General features: G+C 46.6%; 1 protein-coding gene across 1 annotated transcript in view; it reads left to right on the plus strand.

The window, feature by feature from the left end:
• The window catches only part of TENM4 (teneurin transmembrane protein 4), a 756,175-nt gene that overhangs the window by 604,887 nt on the left and 125,194 nt on the right, over window positions 1-26,094 (plus strand). The window contains 2 exon segments of the mRNA XM_059708328.1: window positions 1,233-1,427; window positions 8,987-9,187. Of these exon segments, the coding sequence (XP_059564311.1) occupies window positions 1,233-1,427; window positions 8,987-9,187 (396 nt within the window).

The following is a 26,094-nucleotide window of genomic DNA, read 5'->3' on the forward strand; positions in this document are numbered from 1 at the left end:
TTTGGGGAAACTCCCTTCGGTTTTTCTCCCTCATCAGTCATCTGCTTTGTGTCCTTTCGGGCTTGGTCCTGTGCTAGACACTGAGCAAGCCCAGGAGTTCTCTGCCTGGGAAACAGACAAAATCGACGATTACAAAGCGGCTAGTAGGTGAGAAACACGGTAGGGAGGTCACGTGCAGGGAGTGCCTATCGGAGGGAAAGGGAGCAGCTGTCTCAGCTTGGATGGTGAGGACCAGGAAGGGCTCCCAGGTGAGGTGCTCCTGGAACTGAGACCTGATGCCTGAGTCATTGCTCATTGGTGGAAGCCAGAGATGGCTCCCCAGGCCGAAAACACAGTGAGGTGGCACTGCTTTGGGGATTCTACTTATTCTTTCTAAGGTGAAATAGACTCAGTTTGAGGCAGCAAAGCCTGCAGCCCCCAGGAAGCACAGTGATTCCCTGCCAAGCGCTTTCTAAAGAAAAGCTGCCAGGTGGGGGCGGGGACAGCGGTGCGAGAGAGAAGGGATGAGTCATCCCTTCTAACGAGAATTACCATCTCATCCCGTATGCACTTAGAGTGAAGAGCCCTGTATAAAACAGCCTCTTAGTGAAGCTCACTAAGGCTGGTGGGTACTTACAGCACACTGAAATATAATTTATTTTTATATAGTGTTCTTTGTACAGATGTTCACAAAACGCTAAGAGGCAGAATGCAAAGATAATACTTTCAAGAGCTAAGTTGGGCTCAGCTACTCTCTTATGGGGCCATGGTTTATGGGTTTGAGTGGAGGCCTGAAAAGCAAGGAAAACGGAGAGAAAGCTGGGTTAAAGACAACAGTAAGTGTGCTGCAGATGAGGGTGGGGAAGCAAAACAGAGCGCTATTAGGAGAGCGTTGGAGGAGGGATATGGGCAGGCAGGAGGTCCAGCTGTCTTTCCCAGGGAGCCCCAGGAACTCACTGGGGCCCTGGCAACCACCATGCTGCCCCAGTAATATTGGGGGGTGGGAGGGAGCAGGGTTCACTGGGCACCAGCTCCACCAGGCCGTGCACTGCACACCTTCACCTACAGCTCCAGATGTGTTTAATCGGGAATTAAATAAAACCAGAGAAGCAGACAGATGGGCACACGTGAGAATTGTGGCAAAGCACTGAAGGCTCTTGGTCAAGCCAACAGGCGGAGGGGAGAAAGGGACAAAGGCTGGTGGGGGATGCTGGGCTTTGGTTCACACCAGGCTTCCTGTGCTTTCTCCCCAGCCTCCTGCCCCGTACTCTGTAGTGGGAACGGCCAGTACATGAAGGGCCGGTGTCTGTGCCACAGCGGCTGGAAGGGCGCCGAGTGTGACGTGCCCACCAACCAGTGTATCGATGTGGCCTGCAGCAACCATGGCACCTGCATCATGGGCACCTGCATCTGCAACCCCGGCTACAAGGGCGAGAACTGCGAGGAAGGTAAGATGCGTGCAGGCAGCCCAGCACCTTCCTCAACTTAGAGGGTAGCGCACGGGGCCAAGAGGACATCTGGGCAGCAGAGAAAGCCACCCTGTGACCCCCACCCTGAGCCAGGAGCCCATCAGCAATAGTAATGAACCTAAAGAAGAGGACAGACAAATGCAATCCTACTCAGTGAAGGGCACAGAAGTGTTGCACCAAGTACTTACTATACCCAAGGCTCTGTGCTGGATGCCTTGCATTATTTAACTGCAAACCCTGGTAGGGCAGGGAAATCATCTTCATTTTATAGTCGAGAACATGGAGACTCTGAGAGTCAAATGGCTTGCCTGAGGTCACACAGCTAGCCAATGGCAGGGCTGGGTTTGAGCCCAATCTCTCTGTCTCCTTAGCCCAAGGTCTTTCCACTCCCCTTTTAGCTCCCCATTTCTGAAGTATGTGTGTATTTAGACCTCCAAACTCTGCCTTCCATTATCACACTCATGTGTGTGTGTGTGTGTGTGTGTGTGTGTGTGTGTTCATACATGTAGCTCTCAGGTGCTCAAAGGCATGTCTCTCTCCTTCATAAAGTAAATACAGGGTGTCCCCCCAAAATGTGTACACACTTTATTTTTTTAATTAAATCTTTATTGTTCGTATTATTACAGTTGTTCCTCTTTTTTCCCCCCATAGCTCTCCTCCACCCGGTTCCCACCCCACCCTCTGCCCTTACCCCCCCCCCCCACTGTCCTCATCCATAGGTGTACAATTTTTTTCCAGTCTCTTCCCGCACTCTCCACACCCCTTTCCCCTGAGAATTGTCAGTCCACTCCCTTTCTATGCCCCTGATTCTATTATATTCACCAGTTTATTCTGCTCATTAGATTATTTATTCACTTGATTTTTAGATTCACTTGTTGATAGATATGTATTTGTTGTTCATAATTTTTATCTTTACCTTTTTCTTCTTCTTCCTCTTCTTAAAGGATACCTTTCAGCATTTCATATAATACTGGTTTGGTGGTGATGAACTCCTTTAGCTTTTTCTTATCTGTGAAGCTCTTTATCTGACCTTCAATTCTGAATGATAGCTTTGCTGGGTAAAGTAATCTTGGTTGTAGGTTCTTGCTATTCATCACTTTGAATATTTCTTGTCACTCCCTTCTGGCCTGCATAGTTTCTATTGAGAAATCAGCTGACAATCTTATGGGTACTCCCTTGCAAGTAACTAACTGTTTTTCTCTTGCTGCTTTAAGATTCTCTCTTTGTTTTTTGCTCTTGGCATTTTAATTATGATGTGTCTTGGTGTGGTCCTCTTTGGATTCCTTTTGTTTGGGGTTCTCTGTGTTTCCTGGACTTGTAAGTCTATTTCTTTCACCCGGTAGGGGAAGTTTTCTGTCATTATTTCTTCAAATAGGTTTTCAATATCTTTCTCTCTCTCTTCTTATGGCACCCCCATAATTTGGATGTTTATGCTTAAAGTTGTCCCGGAGACTCCTTAGACTATCTTCATATTTTTGGATTCTTTTTTATTTTTTGTTTTTCTGGTTGGGTGTTTTTTGCTTCTTCGTATTTCAAATCTTTGACTTGATTTTTGTGATCCTCTAATCTGCTGTTGGATCTCTATATAATATTCTTTATTTCAGTCAGTGTATGCTTAATTTCTAGTTGGTCCTTTTTCATATCCTCAAGGGTCTCACTAGATTTATTGAGGGTATCACTAAATTTACTGGCGGTTTCTAGAAAATTCTTGAAAAACCTTAGAACCATGGTTTTGAACTCTATATCCAGTCATTTGCTTTCCTTCATTTCTGTCATTTGTGACCTGTTTCTTTGTCTCTGCATTTTGGCTGCTTCCCTGTGTTGATAGAGTGGCTTTCTGTGCTAGGTATACTACAGGGCCCAGTGGCTCAGCCTCCCCAATTACCTGAGGTGGACACTCTTGATGCATCCCTTTGTGGGCTTTGTGCACAGTCTTGTTGTAGTTAAGCCTTGATTGTTGTAGGTATCACTGGGAGGAATTGACCACCAGGCCAATTGGCTGTGAGAATCAGCTGTGTCTACGGTGGGAGAACTTCTCTGCTGGAGACACCCTTATGGGGCAAGACTTGCTTCAGTGGAGCTTTGGTGCTCACTGAGTCTGCCCCCTGAGTGTGTCCCTTATGGATCTGAAGAATTGTAATCTGGATGGTCCCACTCTGACCACTAGGTACACTGGTTCTGGGATCTCTAAGGAGGTGCTAATTTAGCCTCAGCCTGAGGCTACCCAGCAGGAGCTATGGAGAGGTCTGCAGATTCCTCTTCTTGCTTGGGATTTGGAGGTGCCCAGATGAGGCCCAGCTGTGAAGGAAGCAATGCAAGCTGCTGTGGGGCCTTGGGCCTTCTTTTGGATGTTCTGGGTCTCTCTGACCCAACTGCAGTTTGTTGGGTAATTTTAGATTGCAAAGGGACAGGCCATTCATATGTAAAAGCCTCTGCACACAGCTTTGGTGGGGTGGGGTCTCAGGGAATCAACAGGGCAGAGCAAACAGCTATGGCTGATCCTCAGCCCTGCCCTAAGAAGCCCTGGGTCTCAGTGTCCCATGGTAATCGCTGCAAGCACCTCTGAGAGAAAGCCGCCCTTGAGTTCCGCCCAATGCCAGACAGTCCAGTTTCTCCCCATATGAGTCTGGGTCCCCAGAGACTCGCCCAGAACTGGAGTTCAGAGCAGTCAGGAGCTTGTGACTCCCTCCCGATTGAAAAAGATAACCGCGTCCTCAGTTGCCAGCCCTTGCCACGTGCGCCTCCATACCTCTGCACTTTACTTCCGCACCTCCTCTGAGTCTCAGTGTGCTTTTCTCTTTCCTTCTAGTTGTAGAATTTCCACTCAGCCAGCCTTCCTGTGGTTCTGAATGATGTCCGTTTTGTCTTTTAGTTGTATTTTTGAAGTGGTTGTGTGAGGCAGCAATTTCAGGTGTTTACCTATGCCGCCATCTTGGTTTCTCCATCTGTGTACACACTTTAACAGATGATAACTCACTTAATTTTGAAGATGAATGGTATGTTAATAAATACTGACTTTATAATTATTCAAAGTTTATATACATGTATATGGGACACCCTTATATGCCTGTATAAATCAAAGCTAGAAAGTGAACTGCTGATGTAACCATGGCATCAGTTCTTTCCCAGGAAATCTAACAAGGTGAGATAAGTACATATATGTATTTCACAAATGAAGAAACTGAGTCCCAGGGAAGAGCAATGGCATCACCATGGTCATATAGCTAACTAACCGATGGCTGGGTCGGGATTCAACCCAGGCCTCCGAAATTCCAGTCAGTGCTCTTTCCTCTCGCCTGCATGGAAATTCCACACGAAAGTAGGAGTCCTCCTCACAAGCAGTCTAGAGTAGCTTTAAGAGCCCATACTCGGGAATCAGATGTAGGCTTGGGTCCCGGCTCTGCCATTAACTAGCCTTGGCTCCCTCGTCTATAAAATGGGAATGCCTTCCTCAGAGGGCTTTTGGGAGGAGTGAATTAAATGATCCATGTAAAGCTCAGTGTCTGACACGTAGTAAATGCTCTATAAATGTTAGCTCTTATATTATTAGTTTATTCTGGGGACAACCGAAGCACAGTTCCTGTTCTCCTCCACTCATTTCATCCAAGGTCCTTTGAAATGGATGGACTTTGCCTTGGAAACTGATGGATGACGCTAATAGTCGTTACCTCCCACTGTCCACTATCTAGGGCCCAAGCACCTTCTCCATGGGGTGGAAGGAGCTCTAAAGAGAGCTAAATTTGGGATTTAACAGGTATTCCCCTCTTAAGGCATCATTTTCTCTCTAAAAAAATATAGAGGGAAGGAAAGGGAGACTATAATGGGCCCATTTTTAAAGAGTGGGGAACAGGAAGGAATTAGTGTCTGAAAAGCATCGCCTCTCTGAGACAGGCTGTCTGCGGACCACAAGTGTGACTGCAGGTCCTGATTCCAACCTATTCACATTGACCAGATTGCTGTGGGCTGTCTGAGAGAGGAGGTATGCCAGCCCCTCACACAAAGGAACTTGGCTTTCTCTTCCTGACAATGGTGACCTTCAGCTGCTGTTCCTTTTCAGTTTAGTCACTTGAGGTGAAGACCCTGAGAAGCAAAGAGAAACAAAGAGGAGATTCCTCTTGGAGCTGTGGGGCTGTCCACCCCTGCCCCGCCACGTTGTGTGGGCCGAGGAGGGGGATGGTCGAGCTCCACCGCCCCCTGGACAGTGCCCCAGCACAAGGGTACTTACAAAGAGAAGAAAAGGAGCCGTGTAGCTCTTTGATTTACATTATCTATTTGAAAAGAAATGTTTTTACTCCTGCTTTCTTTTCTGAGGAGGACCATCTGGGACTGATTCCTTTTATTAGTTCTGTTTCTCTGGTGAAACATCATTGAATAGTCCTATGTTTATAATGGGGTTTCTGGGGGCATTTGCCCTCCCCCCCTCCTGCCTCCCCTCCTCCCAAACTCTGTTCTAAGGGGTTTCACTGTGTTTATAAAACATCAGCTAACAAGCTTACTTTTCCCCCCTCTCTGGCTTCCTTCTTCTGAAGTTTATTGGCCTATATTTTTTTAAAGCCTGAACCACGCCAACAGGGTGCTTAGAGGGGTTGGACGAGGGGCAGAAGAGAATAACTTGGGCCTTTTGCAGTGAAAAGTGAGACTGTATTTTGGGTCCTGAAGAGCGTCTAATAGCTTGTGTGGTCACTGAAGCGTGGAACATTTGGGGCAACAGTTGTGCTTACAGCCTGGCCTCGCAGGCCGCATCATTTCATCAACGGGCTGAGCTTCTTCCAGAAATTTTGGCTTAAATGGCAAGCTCTGCAGAGGAAAAATATAACTGTTTGGCACCTCTTCTAAGGAGAAACTAAGTGAGACTGTCTACACGAAGTTCAGCCGCCTCCCTGCCAAGTTCTCCCAGGCCCTCCAGCAGCCCATCTTCCCATGTCACACAGTTTCCTACAAAATAAATATGCGGGAAACCACCCCAGTGTGATGGGAAGAGGTCACTTGAATCCCGTCCTAGGGTCTCTGTCACCCCAATGGCCCCAGAAAGGGAGGGCAGGCCCACAGTCTAGGTAGGATCTCCATGACAGAGCATTACCATTACGATGGCTCAGATAATGGCCCTGAGTTTCGGATGAGCAGGGACAGTGTTTTCCAGGCAGGAATCTCAGCCAGTTCAGCTCAGGTTTCCTGGAGCTGCCTTCCCTCTTTAGAACTTCCCTGGAGTTCCACACTCACTCTACCAAGTTGACCTTCAGAAGCCAGGATTAATTGATGATGAATGGCCTGGAGGTAGCCTCTCACAGTCCCGTCTGATCTTTCCCGGCCTGAACCATCTTTGGAGAGCATGGAATTCGCTCCGCTGGTTCCTGGGTCCCTCACAGAGGTACTGTGTCTGAGCCAGAGCAGGACTGTGCTGCCAAGGGCCTCTCACTAAACTTGTCGCCCTCTCTGCTTGCTGGCTAACAGTGCAGATTTATAGATCCAACCTCAAGGGCCCCTCAGAGACAGCTCGAGCCCAAAGCTGGGGTCAGGTGTTCAGGGAGCCGGAAATGCCTTTATAGGTCCTGGGACAGGAATCGCTGACTCATTTCCTGACAGATTGGAAAACTCTCTGGATCTAGGGAATTATCATAGTAGCCTAATGGGCTGGAATAATCCTTCTGAGATCCTGAGATCCTGGGGCCAGTCATGAAAATTGTATCACTATTATTATTTTTATTCCTTTTAATTACAAGGCACTCCGGCAGGTCATGCCCGAACCATTATTAAATGGTGCCCTGAGACTGCCAGAGAGGAGATTCTTTGCCTTCATTTGGCTTTATTATTTCTCCACGTTGCCCTATTTCTTTCCTTGTTTTGTTTTCCTATGTTTTAACCATTTTATGTGTTTAAATCTGTGTATGTGATGAATGTATTTTTGAACCAGTCAGATGATAAAGAAAACAACAAGTCATCTATACCAGCCAGGAGTGATTCAAATTTGAGTTACCACTGTGTGATCTTGGGCAACTTATTTTAACCTCGCTGTGCTTCAGTTTCCTCATCTGTAAAATGTGGCTAATAATGGTATTTACCTCGAAGAGTTGTTGTTAGGGTTAAATGAAATAATATATATAAAAGGTATAAAAGAAAAATATAGCACAGGAGAGGAACTAAATTAAACTTAATTGTTATTATTGCTGTTGTGTTAGCATTATTATGTTTTTAGCAGTGGCTGCTCCTGACCTCTGGTCTTCTTAGTCATCATTTAAGTCATGAAGCTGAACTCCTTTAAAAACCTAAATAGTAAAAGAGCTTTTTTTAATAAGCTGGCCCTCAGAATACACAGCCTGTTCCCAGAGTGTTGCCATCTGTAAAGTCTGCTCGTTTGTGTCTGAGATACTAATATACCCACGCTGGGTTTCCCAGTCTTTTGTGCAAAAGTCAAATATACTGGGTTATAAAATTTAATTGATAACTAAAGTAAAAGCATGTCTGAATTATAAATGAGCTCTGACCACAATTTGCTACTGAATGTCCTGACAGAACTGAAAAACAGCTACCGATTTCCAACAACTTACAATTTATACAGTTTATATAGTCCTTTCAAATCCTCAGTGTCTTTGGTCCTCATAGCAACCTGAGAGAAAGGTAATTCTATCATACCTGCTTTATAGATGGAAGCTCAGAGCAGGTATATGTCTTGACCGTGGTCATTGAACCAGTATATTTTGTCCTGTGACCCTTGAATTTAGGACCTCAGAGGTCAAATGTTAAAACCTTTCCTCTGCAACATAGGGCTTCCTCATGAGCTCTTATAAGGAGGCCACAAGGTAGGAATTTGTATCCACATTTTACAGGTAAGGGAACCAAGACTCAGAGAGGTAAACAGTCCATCAGCAGGTAGAGTTGAGAAGCCAGGTTTACCATTTGCTAGGTACTGCTCTCCTCCATACCACGTGGCCTCTGCACAGGAAATCTGTGTCCTTCTACTGTTGTAGAAGACCGAAGAAAACCAAGCGACACTTAGAGAAATGGAGTTACACAGCTTTATTATGCCGGCAGTCTCAGAGGAGTCGCCTCCAGAGTCTGAGCAAACCAATATGGTGGAAGCCCTTCTTTTATCCCCTTTTGGTTTCTTTGTCCCCCAAATATGGATGGGGACTTCTGGACATTTCATGGGCTTTGCAAAAAGCCCAGTGGGTTGGGATGGGGGTCTTGAGATCATATCTAAGGGACTGGCCTGGCGTCAGCACTGATAGCCCCCTCCGGGATTCATGGTTTATGGCCTCTGTAAAATGTGAGCATTTAGGCAACAGGTCTTGCCAAATCAGATTGTGAAGGAAAGGGGCAGCAACTTAATTATAGGTTATCAAGAATGTACATTAGGTTACTGCACAGACTCAGATTGCTAGCCCCCCAACATCAGGGTTACATTGGAATTAGCCTTTTAGCCTTCTCACTACCAGAGTGTGGGAAGCCCCTTTACTTCACTACGGGGCACTTTGCTTAGAGGAGCCTCTCACCTTTGCTGGTCAGATACTTACCTGTGTTCTCTTTCCTTTGTGTCACAGTGGACTGCATGGACCCCACATGTTCTGGCCGGGGCGTCTGCGTGAGAGGCGAGTGCCACTGTTCTGTGGGATGGGGAGGCACCAACTGTGAGTCACCCCGGGCCACGTGCTTGGACCAGTGTTCGGGCCACGGAACCTTCCTCCCAGACACCGGGCTTTGCAGCTGTGACCCAAGCTGGACTGGACACGACTGTTCTATCGGTAAATGTGTGTGTTGGGTGTGGGGGGAGAGAAGGGCAGGGCATGGACAAAGGGAAGATGTGTCCACTGTGCCGTGTTCACCATTTTGTCCTGATCTGCCCCTGACCCTGCTCTCAGACACATAGCAGTGCGTGCCCAAGTCTCTGATGTTTTTCTTCTTTTCCTGAACTTCAGTCTTCACCCTCTACTCTTAGATGGGCAGAGGACTGAAAAACCGTATCTTCTCATCATTCCTTTCATAGTGGTGGCCTTGAGAGTCAAAACATCGCCCCTAACCAGTTAATTATAATAACAGATATTTCAGAGAAATCTCATCTCTCACTTTATGGTGGTCATCTCTGGAGGCCAGGCCAAGAGAACAGTGTGCCTAGGTGAGATCTGCCAGGATGGAGCTTTGGTTCCACTCATTCCTCAGAGGGAAGTCCAAGCTCAGTGTAGTCTTTAAGGATCTCTGTGACCTGACCCCCACCTGCCTTTCTGGCCAGATCCTCTGCAAGACTGTAAGTTCCATGAAGCTAATAAACATGTCTTACTCACCTCTCCATCCTTAGGACTTAGCATAGGCCTGGCCCACAGCAGTACCTAGCAAATGGTAATGAATGAATGCATGCATGCATGAATGAATGAATGAACAAAGGAACAAATGAACACATGATGGAATGTGTTCTTAATTGTGGTATTTGGTTCAACATAGGATTTATACATATAGAGTTCAAAGAATTATTATATTGGCACCCTCTGTTTGTAAGCATTTGTTGATTTATAGACCCTCTCAAGATGAGGATTAATTGAGAACAGATGTGGATCCCCTAGCCTAGTACAGTATAGGTATAATAGAGGCCCGATGCACAGATTTGTGCACTGGTGGGGTCCCTCAGCCTGGTCTGTGCCCTCTCGCAATCCAAGACCCCTTGAGGGATGTCAGAGAGCCGGTTTTGGCCCGATCCCTGCCCTTCTCCCTCCCCTCTTCCCTCTGAGATTCATTAGTCTGTTCCATGTTTCCATGTCTGTGGTTTCTGCTCCTGCATTGAGCGCCTGCCCCCTGGTGGTCAGTGTGCATCATAGCTACTGGCCAGTAGGCCGGTTGCTTAGGCTTTTAGATAGATAGATAGATAGATAGATAGATAGATAGATAGATAGAATGTTCACCTTTAGTGAACCTTAAGTAGTGTCTGCTACTTAAATACACACACACACACACACACATACACACACACACAACCTGTGAGAATGGAATCATCATCCCTCTTTTACCAATTTACATAATACTGTACTCTTTGCATACTCATTGAGCACCTACTGTGTGCTAGGTACTCTTATCAGAAGGGATAAAGAGGTACGAACATTTCTACCTTTGTGAGCTTACATGCTAACAAAAGGGGAGCAGAGACAGAAAACAAACAAATGAAGAGAAATCAACGGATAAGGCCCAGAAAATTTTAAGTAATCTTACCCAGTGACACACAGCTAAAAAGCGATAGCATCTCTAGCTAAGTGTGTTTACCCTGAATCACTTTCCCCACCACATCACACTGTTTAAACTAAGTGAAGCTCAAGTCAGCTCATTATGTTGTGTATTAACAGTCCTGGTTGTGGTCAGGAAGGTAAGACCTTTGGCAACAATGAGATTCAAGCAGCATTTGTTCCTTTGGGATACTTTGACTAACCTTTCCTGCTGACGGGAGGATTGATGCTCTATACACAGTCTAAATAGGACTTATCCTCGTTTGCAAGGCTTGTGTAAAGACATGATTGCAAAGACAGATGTGCAGGGCCTTAGGAATAATTCTGTTTATAGCAATATTTCAGATGGTTCTCTTAAAGCTGCACTGGGTTGTATTGTTCACCAAGCTAGTTTGTGATGCATATTTAACTATCCATGCATTGTTAATCCCTGATGAGCCTCCACAGCCTCCCTTGGAGGCAGGTATAATTTTGGGTGAGATCCTAAGCATCCTTTAGTTGGCCCTGTAAAAGGAGACAACAGGACCAATGGAAGGGGCTTTGCATAGAACTGTGAGAGCTCATCTTTCTCAATTCTGTGCACCCCACTCCCCACAACTGGTACCAAGCACACGTGTGGCTTCACGTGTGAAGGCAAAGAAGCGCCATGTATTGCAAAGGGTCCCTGAGTCCAACAGACCTGGGCTGAAATACTGGCCCTGCTATATACTAGTTATAACTTCGGGCAAGTCACTTCACCTCTCTAAGCTGTTAAATGGAGATAATAATAGTACTTACCTTGTAGAGTTATTTTTTGGAGAATTATTATTTAAAGAATTATTTAAGATAATGTTAAAAAGGCACTTAGTGTGCTACTTAGCCCATGATATGGGCTCATTAAATGTTATTGTTATGATTATGATTGAAATACCCATTGCTGAGAGCCCTGGATATTAACGAAGACATTTGATAGAGCATTTGATAGAGGCAAGATGAGATATGCCTTTCAGGAATATCGATTGTAGTTTTTAAATCTCTAACATATAACTGACTGAAACGGTGTCATGACTGCCACAAGGCCAGGAATCTGAAAGATGGCTTCAGAATTAGTCTCCCCTTGAAACAGTAATACCAATTTGTGTTGTAAAGTGCCTCACAGCATATAAAGATTTTTCAGCCCAGACAGTGTGGCTCAGTGCTTGAATGTTGACCTATTAACCAGGAGGTCATAGTTTGATTCCTGGTCAGGGCACATGCTCGGGTTGCGGGCTCAATCCCCAGTAGGGGGCATGCAGGAGGGCATCTGATCAGTGATTCTTTCTCATCATTGATATTTCTATCCTTCTCTCCCTCTCCCTTCCTCTCAGAAATCAATAAAAACATATTTTATATAAAAAAAAATTTAACAGATATTTCACACATTCACATGCGCGCATGGCACACACACACAGATACCTCCCCCCCCCCCCCCCATAGCAGCACCAGCCCCGTGAGACAGCATCACACTGAGGCTCTGGGAGTTGCAGCAATGTGCCTAAGCAACGCTGGTCCTGGTGCACAGCATGTCATGCCGTGCTGGGAGCCCAAGTCCAGCTTGCGGCCTCAGCTGGCCTACTGCCCAGCACTCTGTGCTGCCTCCCTACAGGCCTCTGTTTCTCCTCAGCTGTCACCACCCTCCTGAAGCCAGTCCAAAGGCCAGTGAAAGCACTTGGATGGTGGCTGTCTCTCCAGATCCCCTGCTGTGTAGGCAGTACCTGCCTGGGCTCACTCCTGTTTCTGCCACGTGCTACCTGTGTGACCTTGGCCAGGTACTTGACTTCTCTTGGCTTCAGTTTCCTTACCTGAAAAATAGTTAATATCAGTGCCCACCTCAGAGGGCTATGTGATCATTAAATTATATGAGGGATGTCCGCACGTGGAACACTGCCTGCCCAGAGTGAGCACGTCCTGTCTCCCCCCCCCCCCCCCACCCCCACCTCCCTCCCAAGGGCACTCTTACTCCATGGAAGTGAAACTCATCATTGAGTTTCAGGGACCACAGCCAAGGGACCCTTCACATTCAGGGAGTTAGGCACCAGGCTTTGTTTCAGAAGACCTGCTCCCCACTATGTGAATGGCTCGGCAAGTTGCTCCACCTCCGGACCCTCAGTTTCCTCCTAGGTAAAACCACCATGGGCTTCTGTGAGAATTCAGTGAGAAAGTACAAGCGAAGTGGTTAGCACAGTGTCTGGCACAACTCAGACACCAGCAAGCGGATACTTCAGTCGTGTTATTTGTGTTATCTGCTCCTGGCACAGCAGGGCTGGTACAGGGCCCTCTCACCAGGGGCTGCAGCCCAGCAGACACAGTCAGAGTGCTTCTGACTGTGGGCTGTGGGCTTGGCAGGAATGGGCCCCCACCGTCTGGCCCTCGGAGGAAGGGAGGGAGTTCTTCCCTGAGAGGAGTGTCTTGCTGTTTGGCATAGAGAACAGGATTTCATGGAAGCAGCTTAAGTCAACATGCCCTGGACTCAGCAACCAGCCTGTAATGAAATGTGAGCTAAGGTCCCCGGCACTTTGGTTAGGTCTGTGGAAACAGTGAAGTCAGGTTTTATACAAGTGCTTACTCAGACCTCTGGGTTGCCAGCAATGTAGCTTCCAGTCTCATGTCAGAAATCCTTCCTTAAATCCAGCTTCATTGTGTGTCTTCCTTCCTGACAAACACACAAGATAACTGTTTGAGCAGATCCCTGCCCCCAAAGAGCACAGGTTACACGCCCCATCCCCTGCCCTCAGCACACCTCTGTCCTCAACTCTGGACCCAGGGGACTTCACTTCCTCAGTCCTTTGAGGGTGATCATAGTGATGATGATGATGGAGGCGATGCTACTGCTGTTGTTTTACCAATGGGAAACAGTTGGGGAGGGAAATGACTTGAAAGTAACGCAGCTAATCAGTGTCAGAGTTTTAATTAAATCCAGGCCCATTGTTTCCAAGTTCTCAGCTCTCACCTCAGGCCCCCTTCCCATCCAAAGAGGTTTCCTTGTCAGTCATCTTGTCTTTCTCCCTGACAAGCCACAGGATGGAGCATTGGCTGAAGAGCCACCGGTTTCTTAGTGCTTGCCATTTCCCAGGTACTGAACTAAGTGCTTGACAACCGTCATCTTAGTTAAGGTTCGTCAGAACCCTATGAGGTAAGTGTTCCATTTTCCAGCTGAGGAACTTGAAGCTCAGAAAGTTAAATTCCTTGCCAGCATCCCTCCCACTCCCCACCCCATCAGTAAATGGCAGATCTGGCTCCAAGGACCCTCCTCAGCTCTGTGGAAAACGGAACAATGTATTGCAACCATGCCTGGATGCTTCATAGCTTTTGCATAGGGTGGGCATGAGCAGCAGCACTGACAGCCCCTGCCTTCCCCGAGTACTTTCGTTAGCTTTTCATCCTCTTGGCTTGGAGCTACTTCCGAAAAGGAAAGGAATTTAACCTCTTCAGGATGGTCTTTAAAATTGGAAAAGCCTACCTTTTTGTCACACCCAAATGACTTCCAAAGAAGACTTCAGGCTCGGTGGCATTTTCCAGGACAGCATTTCACTCATGATCCCTTAGTCTTGCCATCTGCCCTCCATTGGCTCTCCCTCCTCAGAAGCCTCTGTCCCCACCACATGAATTCATTCCTTGTTTCCACTACTCTGCGAGCCCTCTGCAATCTTGACTTCCATAAATGACTTTCATTTGAGAGACCCTCTCAATACATTTTATTCCTTTTGGTCCAGCTCATAGAAGCAGTACATGGCAAAGAATCTGCCCCTAAAATGCTCACGCTGATGGGTTAGGATTCTTATCATTTCATTGCAACTGAGTTTCATGGAATAACAGGTGGAGATGTTTGAGAGATTCGGTGGTACAGGGTTGGAGGCAGCATGTGCGTGGTATTTGGAGAGAGACCAAGCCAGACTCTTTCTTTTCCAGACTCAGCTTATCCAGAGAATAGGGCTAATGACACCTGCCTTGCATTGTTGTTTTCCAAATTAGCTTTAATATGCGTCAATGAAATGCCTAGCACCGTGGCTGGCATTCAATAAGCACTCAATAAAGTATTAGTATATATTTTTAGAATGAATGATTAGATCTAAATTAGCCAAACAGTCCTTAGACTCTAACACATTTTATGTTTGAGGGCAGTTAATATAGTGAAGTAGCCTCTGTCCTCAAATCCAGACTCTGACCTGCATTTGAGTCTATGTGACCTTGAACACCTTGGTTTCTCTCTCAGAAGCTTGGTTTCTTTGTGGTTCCTGAGTCTCTCCACTACCAACACTGGTCACCAACTCTAGATCAGCGGTTCTCAACCTGTGGGTCGCGATCCTTTTGGCAGTCGAACGACCCTTTCACAGGGGTCACCTAAGACCATCCTGCATATCAGATATTTACATTACAATTTATAACAGTAGCGACATTACAGTTATGAAGTAGCAAAGAAAATTATTTTATGGTTGGGTCACAACATGAGGAACTGTATTTAAAGGGCCAGAAGGTTGAGAACCACTGCTCTAGATGAAGCATCATTAATGTGCTGGCACCCTTATCCCCAGGTAATAGCATGAGGGCCACAGAGCATTAGCATCAGTCTGCTGTCAGGACAGCAAGCTTCCTGTGAGCTCCATTCAAGAGCAGAACACAGCCTCCACAGAGAGAGCACCCAGCACAGCTCCACACCTGCACACTTGTGCACCTGTGCACCTGCACACCTGTGCACCTGTACACCTATGCACCTGTACACCTGTGCACCTGTACACCTGTGCACCTGCATACCTGTGCACCTGTACACCTGTGCATCTGCCCCCACCCCTAACATGCACATTGTCTACTTCATTTACTCATGAACTTTTCTGGCTTCCCTATGTGTGGGCAAGGGCCACCGAGAATCAGACAGCCACAGTCCATGAAGGAAGCAACACCTAGTATAAGACATGACTAGAGCTCTGATGATGTGTGTACAGCGGGGTTTGCGAGCACAAAGCCAGGAGCAGTGAGCTCAGCCAAGAGAGGATGCGGAGAGGGACCTGAGAAAGTCTCCCCCAGGGAGGAGACTTGTAAGCCAGACCTTGAGAGAGGACGCCCTGGTGACAAAGGAGGGAGGAGTCCAGGCAGAGGGAAGAGCACACACAGAAGCATGAGCCATGCAGGAGCACCATCTGTTTGGAAAGCCCACCTGGGACTGACTGGAGAACAGGAGCCACAGGAGTGTGGGCAGGAAGTTAGGTCAGAAAGGTAGGCAAGGTCCAAATCATGGAGTTCACTGAATGCCTCACTGGAAATCTTGGATTAAAAAATGTTTCAATGGCCCTGGCCAGTGTTGCCTAGTGGTTAGAATGTTGGCCCTGAAACCGAGGGGTCGTGGGTTCAATTTCTGGTCAAGGGAATGTACCTGGGTTGCAGGTTCAATCCCAGCCTGGTCAGAGTGCATGTGAGTGGTAATTCATCGATGTGTCCCTCTCACATCGATGTTTCTCTCTCTCCCTTCCATTCTCTCTAAAATCAATGGAAGAGATATCCTTGGATGAGGATTAACAAATCAAAAAGATGTTTCAATGCATGTTGTAGATTTTCCTTTCAGACTCCCTAGTAGGGCCCTTTCTTTAGCTCTCTCAGCTTGACTTGGTGTAGGTTCTACCTTTACTTAGGGGGGGCCTTCTAGAATCCTAGCTCAGATCCTCTGAGCTTCCAGTTTCTTCTCTTTTGCTCTCATCCCCCACCAAAAAGAAAAGCAACTCACAACACCTATTTAATAACAATAATGACTAGATGGATAGGGAACAGAAAAGCTCTTATCAAATTAAGTCACAATTGACCGCAAAAGAAGTTTGATGACTTAAAAAAAAAGCTGTAAGTAGCAACAGGGTTAAAAAAATTAAAGCTCTAAATATAGCAGTTGCATTAGTGCTAGATTTTGAAAATAGTAACTCAATTTTATTTACGAGGCAAAATATAATTACATTTAAATTTGAGGGAACAGAATTTAATTCTTATTAATGACAGAAAGACTGAGTGAGATGCTTTATTGCCAGAGAAATTGTCTTACGTTCATGGATGGTAGAGAAAATTAGATCCAGCGTTGAGCATTCTCCCCTGTTACAAGTGTCATTTGTGTAGCTGGAATTGTTCCCTCTCTGAGGCAGCATTAGCTTCTCAGCCCTGAAAGCACAGTACCGACATCCAATTAAACATCAAAAGGAAATGATCAGACTGGACTGTTTCTGTATAGGTATGTTATGGGAGGGGAAACTCAGGGTTAGAATTTCACCCGAGGAATAACATCCACTGAGACTTGACATTTCCTGTACCCCTTCCCAGCAGCAAGTGCTAGCCTAAAATCAAAGTTCAGAATAATAAATATCTGAAAGATTGACACCGAGGCAGAGAAAGAAGAGGAGGTGCTGGGAGCAGTTGGAGACGAGCCCACCCATTGTCTAGGAAGTCATGCGGAGGTTTAAACACAATGAGATGGTCAGTTCCTAACATTTAATCAAAGGCTGGGAAATTGGGTCCAGACAGGAGGACTAAGAAATACTGCCAGAGTTAAAGGTTGACAAACCAGGAGCTGTCAGCTTTGTAATTTAGTAGAATTCCCCCCCTCCCCCCCCCCCCCCCCCGACAGCCCTGGAACCTTTTCTATCACAACCGGAGCTCTTCAGTATGCAAATGTAAGCCCTCCTGAAATTGGGTTTCTGAATCAGGTTTCTATTTGGATGCCCAAGCTGATATCTTACATGAAATCTCTGGTTGTCTTCCTGAATCGAACTGCTGGTATGATAACTTGTAATTTAAAAATAATAACTGTTCTTGGAATGGAAATTTTATAAAGCTCCTTTATGTATGTGCTTCATGATTGATTCAGCTTCATGATTGATTCAAGCAACAAATCCATAAGTTTCTGACATTGCAGATGGTGTTATTCTCAGGAAACCAGGGTTCAGAGAGCTTGGGTGACTTGCCCAAAACCACTCTGGGGAAACAAGATTCCAGTCCAGCCTTCCTGGGCTTCAGAGCCCGTGCTCACCCCCTGCATAACTCTGCCGTTAGCTCTTGCCAAGGTTTATGCTGATACTGTCGATGAATCCGGTATCAGGTTTCTAAAGGGCCACTTTATAAATTTGGTACGACTTCCAGGAACCAGGTGAGTTGGATCATGACCAACAGTGTAGTGGACACTACCACCAGGGTACAAGGGAAAGAGCAGTTGCTTTCTGGGGTGATCCGGTGGCTTCTTGGAGGAAGGGGAATTGATGGTGGGTCATGGAGGTTGGATCTGAGTTGGCAGAGGTGGAAGGAGGAGGCAAGCCCCTTGCAGCAGCCCCTGGAGAAATAAAAAATCTGCAACAAAGATGAGACAGATCCTGGAATTTTCTAGGGTATTTGTGGCAGCAGTGAGAGAGGAAGAGGTGAGAGAAGTTGACAGGCCTCAGATCATGAAAGGCCTTGAAAGAGTTTAGGTTTGATCTGTCAGTGGGAGCCACTGGAAAGTTTTAAGCAGAGATGCGGCACAGTCAGGTTTGGTTTTAGGAAGATTACTCTGATACTGGCATGCAGTTGGAGGCACCTGGAGGACATCCAGGTGGAGGTGTCCAGGAGAGAGTTAGATAGATGAGCACATGATGGGCCTTTCACAAGGGATATCATGGTTGGAGGTCTTTGGGAAGAACATTGAACATCAGCCTGTCTCTCACTTCACCCTTTTGGGTCCTTTCCGTGGGGTTTGGCTAGTGGTCCAGCCCTGGCGGAACATACACATCCCAGTCACGTTCTTCAGCTTCTCTGCTCACCGGCCCTTGGCTAGCTTGTTATCCTTCAGCAAAGTCAGACCCTATTCGAAGGCCTCCTCCACGCGAGGCCTGAACACCTCTCGGCAGGAAGCCCAGTGCCCTCCAATTTAGATGAACAGCAGTGGCTGCTACTGCTTCTGAGAGGGGTGCTTCAAAACGCTTGAAACGCTAGTCCTCGGGGAAGGAGGTGTGGAGACCGCTACGCACTGACACACCAAAATCCACTCTGCTGCCTGGGTTGAAAGCTTCCCCAGCTCCTTGAGTGAGGTGAAAGGCCGCGCAGTTTCCAAGGCTCATTAGCTGGCTGCCATCTCGATCCGATCCAGGGGACAGAGCCACGGCTTGGAGCAGCAACCGGGAGGGAAGTTGAAAAGCTCAGGAGAGTGGCTTGGTTTGGCCTCAGTGTCAAAAGGAGACTAATTACTGTGAGGAAGTCGGAGGCTCCTTCCTGTACCTTCCTCCCCTTCTGGCTTCTTCCTGAAACCGGCCCTGAGACTAAAAAGCCATCTGCCCCTTTAGTGAGAGGGAGGGAGGGAGAGCAGGTGCTCTCTGCGAACCAATTTGTTCAAAACATAGGGATAGCTGGCCTGTGGGAGAGAAAGTTAACTTGTAATTAGTTGACGGTGTGCCGGGCATTTGTTCTCAGTTATGCATTGGAAGACTTGAGTTGCTTGAGGATAGGAATAATTTGATATAATTTCTGAATCCCCAGTCTAGGGGTATCTAACACACGGGTGTGCGATACGAGGACGGGCAAAAGTAGGTTTATAATTGTTCATATGGAAAAAGACACGCAGGTTATGATTATTGCAAGAGTGTCATAAACTCTGTGTTTTGCATACTCACAACTATAAGCCTATTTTTGCCCACCCTATCTATTTTTAAATCTATTTTTGTCTATATTTAAGATTCTGGTAGATAGGTGCCCTGATCACCATTTTATAAATGACAAAAATAAAAAGTCGGAGGTGTGCAGTATTGTTTCCCATAGCTGGGGAGTAGCAGAGCAGGCTCTTATATCCAGCCGGCTTAAACCCAGGCCTCTGTCCTGTGCACAATCATAGAGCCTTGAGCGGTTCCATCGGGCACCTGCCTCATACCACTGGAATCTGGCACTACGGGAATGCGGCAGATCCGTTTCCCGGGCAAGAGACTGTGGAATGCGGAGTTTAACCTGAGGATGGCAGGGCTTGGAGGTAACACGAATAGCCCTGATAAAGAAAAGTCCACAGAAAGAGCCCTGGGAGCACAGGAAGTGAAACCCCTTCCAGCTGGGGCACCAGAAAGAGGCCTCGAGGAAGAGGTGGCGTTGGAGTCAGAACTCAAAGCACATTTAGAGTTGAGCATGGGGTAGAGGGTAACCCAGACCGTGGAGGCACAGAGGAGGAACCAACGAGTGTGGTGAGCACCCCACCCTTACCCCCTTTTAGCCATTTGTCTAGCGGGGCCCTTTACTAGTACATGCCCTTCTCCTAAGGCAGCCATCAGTTTCTTACTCAGGTACTGATATGCGTGTCAATGTGCAGCAAAGGGCAAGGCATTCCTCTCTCGGTGCCCTCGTGTTCCTGTCTATAGAATGCAGAGCATCTCTGAGGTGCCTTCTCTTGCTGTGACCACGAAACCGGCTCCAAATTGTCCTCCTCTTTTTGTCTCTTGCCTCTAAACCTGCCTAAAGGAGATGCCCTGGCCAGGACCAGGCCACTTCCTGCCCAACGTCAGCTCGCTCCTGGCTCCCTCTCCTTCTCCTTCCTTCTCTCCTGTTCCCAGGGTCCTTCACCTCCAGCTCGTTTCCTTCAACATTCACAGCTCCCTCATCTCTGTGCCTTCCTCCTACATCCACCTTGCAAAACCCAGGACCATCCCAACCACTCGCCATCTCTGATCTTAGAGCTGGGCTTCTGAGCGCCGGAGCCAAGTCACATCCTGCTCCTGATCTTTAGCGTCTCCTGGGCCCTCCCAGCTGCAGTCCTCTTGCATTTTGTGAGTTATTTCTCTCATTCCCAAGGGGCTCTTTCAAAATTCCACATCTGTTCATCAGCATCCTGCTCAGCAGAGAGTTCTACCTCCCTGAGAACATCAAAGCATTAGTTATGCGCTTTTCCATTATCCCAGCCCGTCCTTTACACGGGTCTCTGCCTACCTACCTCTCACCGGAGGATGAGGTGCCCACCACGCCTGCCCCTCTTTGTGCTCCAGATCCAGTCCTCCAGCTATGCAGAGGAACCTCAGTTGTTGACATCATCCCCTTGCTCTTCCCAGTGTCTTCAATCCCTCCCTCCCCCTGGACCTTTCAGCACATAACTGTGATATGGTTGCCACACAGTGAGTGTTTGTTCTATGGAAGAGTGTACAATACCAGGCACATTACATGGTGTTCGTTTAAGCCTCACATGAATCTGAGATGTTGGTGTCTGTATCTTACTTTGCAGAAGAGAAAGCTGAGGCACAGAAAGATGAAGTCCCTTGCCCAAATCACACAGTTAGTGGGATGGTTGGATGACATGATGGATGGCTGGGTTAATGGATGGATGGAGGATGAACAGACAGATAAGCAAAAGGAAAAGTACTTAATATGAAGAACATTGGGTCAGGGTGAGGAAGGAAACTCAGACTTTTATTTCAGAGATCCTATAGTTTAGCTGGGATGATGATCTAATACATAATTAACCGTCAGGGAGATATGTCATATTACATCTGAGATTTTGCCAAAACCTGGTCCCACAATTTACAGACCAAATAGCTGTGTTAATCCTAGTGACCTTTCATTCTAGCTAAGTATCTTTGAGCAAGTCCCTTAATCTCTTCAAGCTGTTTTTCCTCAACTACAATACAGGAGTGAAAATACCATTGCAGGACTGTTGGGAAGATTGAATGAGATAACACTTGTGTGCCACCAACAATGGTCCTACATTTCCTCCCTTTTTTGCCTACAAAGCTGTGCAGTGTGGCTTGGACTTAAAATGTACCAGGATTTCAGAGAAATTCCCCAAGCTATGCACTAACTCCGATGAGTGAGTGATGAAACAACATCCTAGTGGGAATCATTTTAAATTATTTAACCCTCTATTAAAATGTCTGAAGCCTTAAGATGTAAGGTCACTCTAAGAACCTCAGATCCTAAGAAAAATAGAACAGTTTTCGCTGCCATCCCTTTTTGTGCTAAGCACAGGCTTATTAAAGGGCTTCCCGGGAGGTCTCCCTGGGCCAAGCCTCTATTTATAGACATCCCTGGAATTTTAAAAATAGCTGCACCTGGATCTGTTCCTCGCTCAGCAGGAAAGTGCACAGATCCTTGGGTGAGGTCCCCTCCACCCCCCACTCATGTCAATTTTGAGCATCTTTGCAGAGAAGAAATTTTATGGGAAAATTATCTATCAGTCTCTCCCTTTAGGGGAAAGGCACGGCTTCCCCTACCAGCTATTTTAATGAACAGGATTGTAAAGTAAGTCAGGACAAATTAAACCATAGCCCCAAGATAGGGCCTTCATCCAGGCTCTTATGAAATCAACATTTAATGAGAGGAGCCTGGGGCACAATTAACCAATAGCTAAAACTTCTACCTTCCCCTACTCTTTTCACCTCTTCCTCATGTATCCACCTCCGTTACAGAAAGAGAATAGTAGTGACACAGACATTGGCATGAAGGGTGATGTGTGTGTGGGTGTAAGGACTGAGACACTTGAAACTTACAGCGATTTTGGTTGAATATTGGAGAAATGAGTTTCTTTTCTTTTCTTTTCTTTTTTTTTAATCCTCACCTGAGGATATTTTTCCGGTTGATTTTTAGATAATGCTGTAGGTGAGAGAGAGAAAGACATTAATGTGGGAGAGACACATCGATTGTTTACCTTCTGTACACCCTCCGACTGGGGTCAGGGATAGAGCCTGCAACCCAAGTACATGCCCTTGACCAGAATCGAAAGCGGGATCCTTCAGTCCTCCAGCCGACGCTCTACCCACTGAGCAAACCCAGATAGGACAGAGAAGATGAGTTTCTAAGAAGGTTAGGCAGGCACAAAGGAGACTGAGCCCGTGTGCATATGTTTAACCAAATAAATTTTGCACAGTATGGCACTGAGCTAGAGTTGAGCCAACTGACATAACACCTCTTCCATGGAGCTTTTAAAATTCATCTGTTCTCTCAACAAATATTTGTTGAAAGCTCATGCTGTGCCAGGCCTGGTGCCTGCTGTCAGGGAACCATGATGAATAAAAGCTAGAGCCTGCCATCAGGTGGGCTTTAGAGAGATGGATGTGGACAGGTGAGGCAGGGCATAGGTGGGATGGGAAGGGGAGTGTCTAGGAAAAGGCCTGAGGTGTCATTGGGCCTAACCTGGTTCACCTCCAAGGACCTATACAGCGCAGTCAAGAACTTTATAGGCGTGGAATTTAGAACAGTGGGGAATTTTCACCTGTTTTCAAGAGGATGCCTACGCTACAAATATAAATAGCTTCTAATTGGGTTTTGAAGGTCTTGGCTGATGGTACCAGAGAAAGGGCTTAATATCCAAATTTTGAGGCTATTACTAGAAAAGCAAATATTTTCCTCTTCAGGAAGATGCTACTCTGCCTGGTGACTAGGAGTTGTGCTGATACAGGGCGTCTTAGGTCCCCATCAGTCAATCATGTACATAGCACAGTTGACATAGAGCTTTTCACATATACTTCTTTCAATTATCCCTCCTCACCCTGTAGGGGACCATTATTACCCTCCCCATTCTGGTGGTGAAGAAGTATGGCTCAGAGAGATTAAGTCATTCTCTCAAGGACTCCACAGGGACCCAAGGAAACTGGGGGGTCAGAATCTGAACCAAAGTCTATCCTATGAATTGTGTACTGCATGGAACTTCAGAAGAGTCCTCCAGCTCTGACCCTCCAGCATTTAGTAAGAAAGCCCTGATGTTAATCACATGAAAGTCAGCCAGCGTTTATCAAATGCTCACCTGTACTGCGTGTGTTGCATAAACAAGAATTCACAACTGATCTTCTGACTTCAGTCTGGTATACTTGCCACTCCACCTCATTTCCTTTTTTATAAGACTGTATGGGCACAGTTGATCACACATGGCACTAGGCTAGCAGTTTCCCTTCCATTCATGTTGAGGTTGAATTGATTGAGCGTATGTCTGCCTGCCATGCTAGATGTCAGCTTCTTGAGGTCAGGAAAGAACCCTGTCATAGTCACCACTGGCTCTCCAGCGCCCGCTAGAGTGAGAAATTACGAAATTAAACAAATGAGTGTAATTCCTACACCAGCTCTCTGCAGAATGGGTGTCATCCCTGCTTTACATTTGAGGAGACTTGAAACCTAGAGACCAGTCGTGACCCAAATTTCACAAAGTCCCACTTACGTCACGTAAAGGGCTTATGAGCTGTCAAAGCCCATTCTTTAGCATCATACTGTTAGGTTTTCACCACCACTCTGCAAAGTTCTGTTTGCTTTAATGTCAAAGCAGAATCTAGAAGGAAAAATAAAGGAGTTCCTTTTATTTCAAGTACAAAAGTATATATATAAATATATATATATATATATATATATATATATATATATATATATATATATACACACACACACACACACACACACACACACTAGTATATATAAATACAATAAAAACGGTGCCTATGGCTTGAGGACAAATGATAAAGTAGCATCTCAGGCTTCTGAGATGTCAGTGAGTCCATCTGCTCAGGCAGAAGAGAACCTGGACACTGACAGGTTGTGTGACTGTCAGCACCCCATAAACATCAGGGTCCCCCTATTCAGGCCCCTTCCATTAAAATGTGTAAGAGCTCACAACCCAACATGTAAAGGGTGGATGAAGGGGTGCCCGGCCACCAGGCAACTGGTGCTGTAGGCCAGGAGAGCTCATCTAGAGGAACTGGTGAGGAAATGGGGCGTTTGGATGGACAGCTCCGCGATCTCTGGATGAGAACTGTGGAGGATCTCATTTCACTTCACATCTATCCAGGGTCTGATTTGTCACAAAGGATAAACAACAGAGCCAGAAAATGGGGAGATGTGCTTGAAGAACCAAGTTCCCCTCAAAGGAAAAGCTGCCCCTTTGCCTCTCCGTTCCCTTATCTGAAAAATTCCTGTCTTGCAGCATTGCTCTGAGGATTGTCCAATGAGGAAGAAGGACCAGAAGACCACCTGACCTTGTAGAATTCCTTTGCACTGTCTGGGTCTCAGTAGCATCACCTCTAGGAAAGATAGCAGCATTGTTTAACAGTTCACTGAGACATGGTACATGAAGGGTGCTTTGCAAACTGTAAAACCTGAATAAGCATTCATTATTAAACCAAGAACAGCTTTCCCACACATTACCTCATTTGATCTAACACCAGCCCTGTGAGATGGGTGAAGTGGGAATTATTATTCCCGTTTTACAGAAATGGAAAGCAAGGCTCAGTGAATTCCATAACTTTCAACTTGCAGGTTACCCAGCCAACAAGTGGCAAAGCCAAGGGTAGACCCCAAATCTGTCTGATCCTAAGATTCCTGGTTTTCCTTCATTGCACATAAGCAAAAAGGTGCAGAAGTGAGTAACGGCTGCAGATTAGGTGGTTAGTCTTGGAATGCCAGTATCAGTCTGTGTTTTGTCTGGACTATGATTCCTGGAGGGAGGGGATCGTATCTTATTGACCCGTGGATTCCTGGCATCAGGCAAGTCTCTGGCACGTAGTGGGCATGCATGGAATATTATTGGACGAATAATGAATCAGTATGAATTTATCGATACCTGCTATGTATTAGGAACTCTGTACCCTCTGAACTGGGTGCTATCATCATCCCCATTTTACAGAGGAAGACACTGAAGCTCAGGGCCAGTGGGTAGGCTGCCTATGGTTGAATAACTGGCAGAATTAATATTTGGAGGCACATCTGATTCCAAGTCACTAGCTTTTCATCCCACTGCTTCCAGCCTGCTTAATAAGGGATTGAACTACCTATTGGCTAAGACCTGAAGTCAATTTGTGGAGAGAGCCTGCCTCCTCAGCTCTCCACCCCCATCAACTCTGCACGCCCTGCTGCCTGAAGCACCCAGGCAGTGGCCCCACCTCGCTGCCACCATAAACTGCCACCTGAAAGAGTGCTGAGTACAGCCAAACAGATGCCAAGCCAATCTTCCCTCTTGGCTTCCCTGGAAGCTCTAGCCCTGAGTGCAGGCTCTGCCTCCAGAGTCACCAGGGGCCAGGGCCCTAGGAGCGAGGTGCAGAAGGGATGGCAACTGCAGAAACAGGACTCGGGGAGGCCTGGGGCCTGCAGAGTGTCATTGTGGTCTGTGTGCGAAGAAGGGAAAGAAGCTTGAAGGGCATTCTGAGAAAGGCCCATTCCGGGAGGACTGCTTGGTGGAATGACACTGCTACCCCCCTCCCCTCACTTGGCAAGTTTCCCTCAGGGCAACTCACTAGAGATAAGTAGATAAATAGTCCTGGACTGATTTCCACCAGGCTGAGTAGGGTGTTTGTGATCTGTTTTACAGTCTCAGGCACCTATAGCCCCAGGCAAACACAGATTAATCCATTAGCTAACAACCTTAATTAAGGGTCGGTTCTGTGCCAAGATTTGTGTTGGGTATCAGGCCTAGACCTGATTAGAAGAATTCAATCCAGACTCAGGCATCCCTAGTCTGATACTGAGACAGACACAGAAACAGC

The sequence above is a fragment of the Myotis daubentonii genome, chromosome 9 (genome assembly GCF_963259705.1).
Source record: "Myotis daubentonii chromosome 9, mMyoDau2.1, whole genome shotgun sequence".
In the NCBI taxonomy this organism is placed as follows: Eukaryota; Metazoa; Chordata; class Mammalia; order Chiroptera; family Vespertilionidae; genus Myotis; species Myotis daubentonii.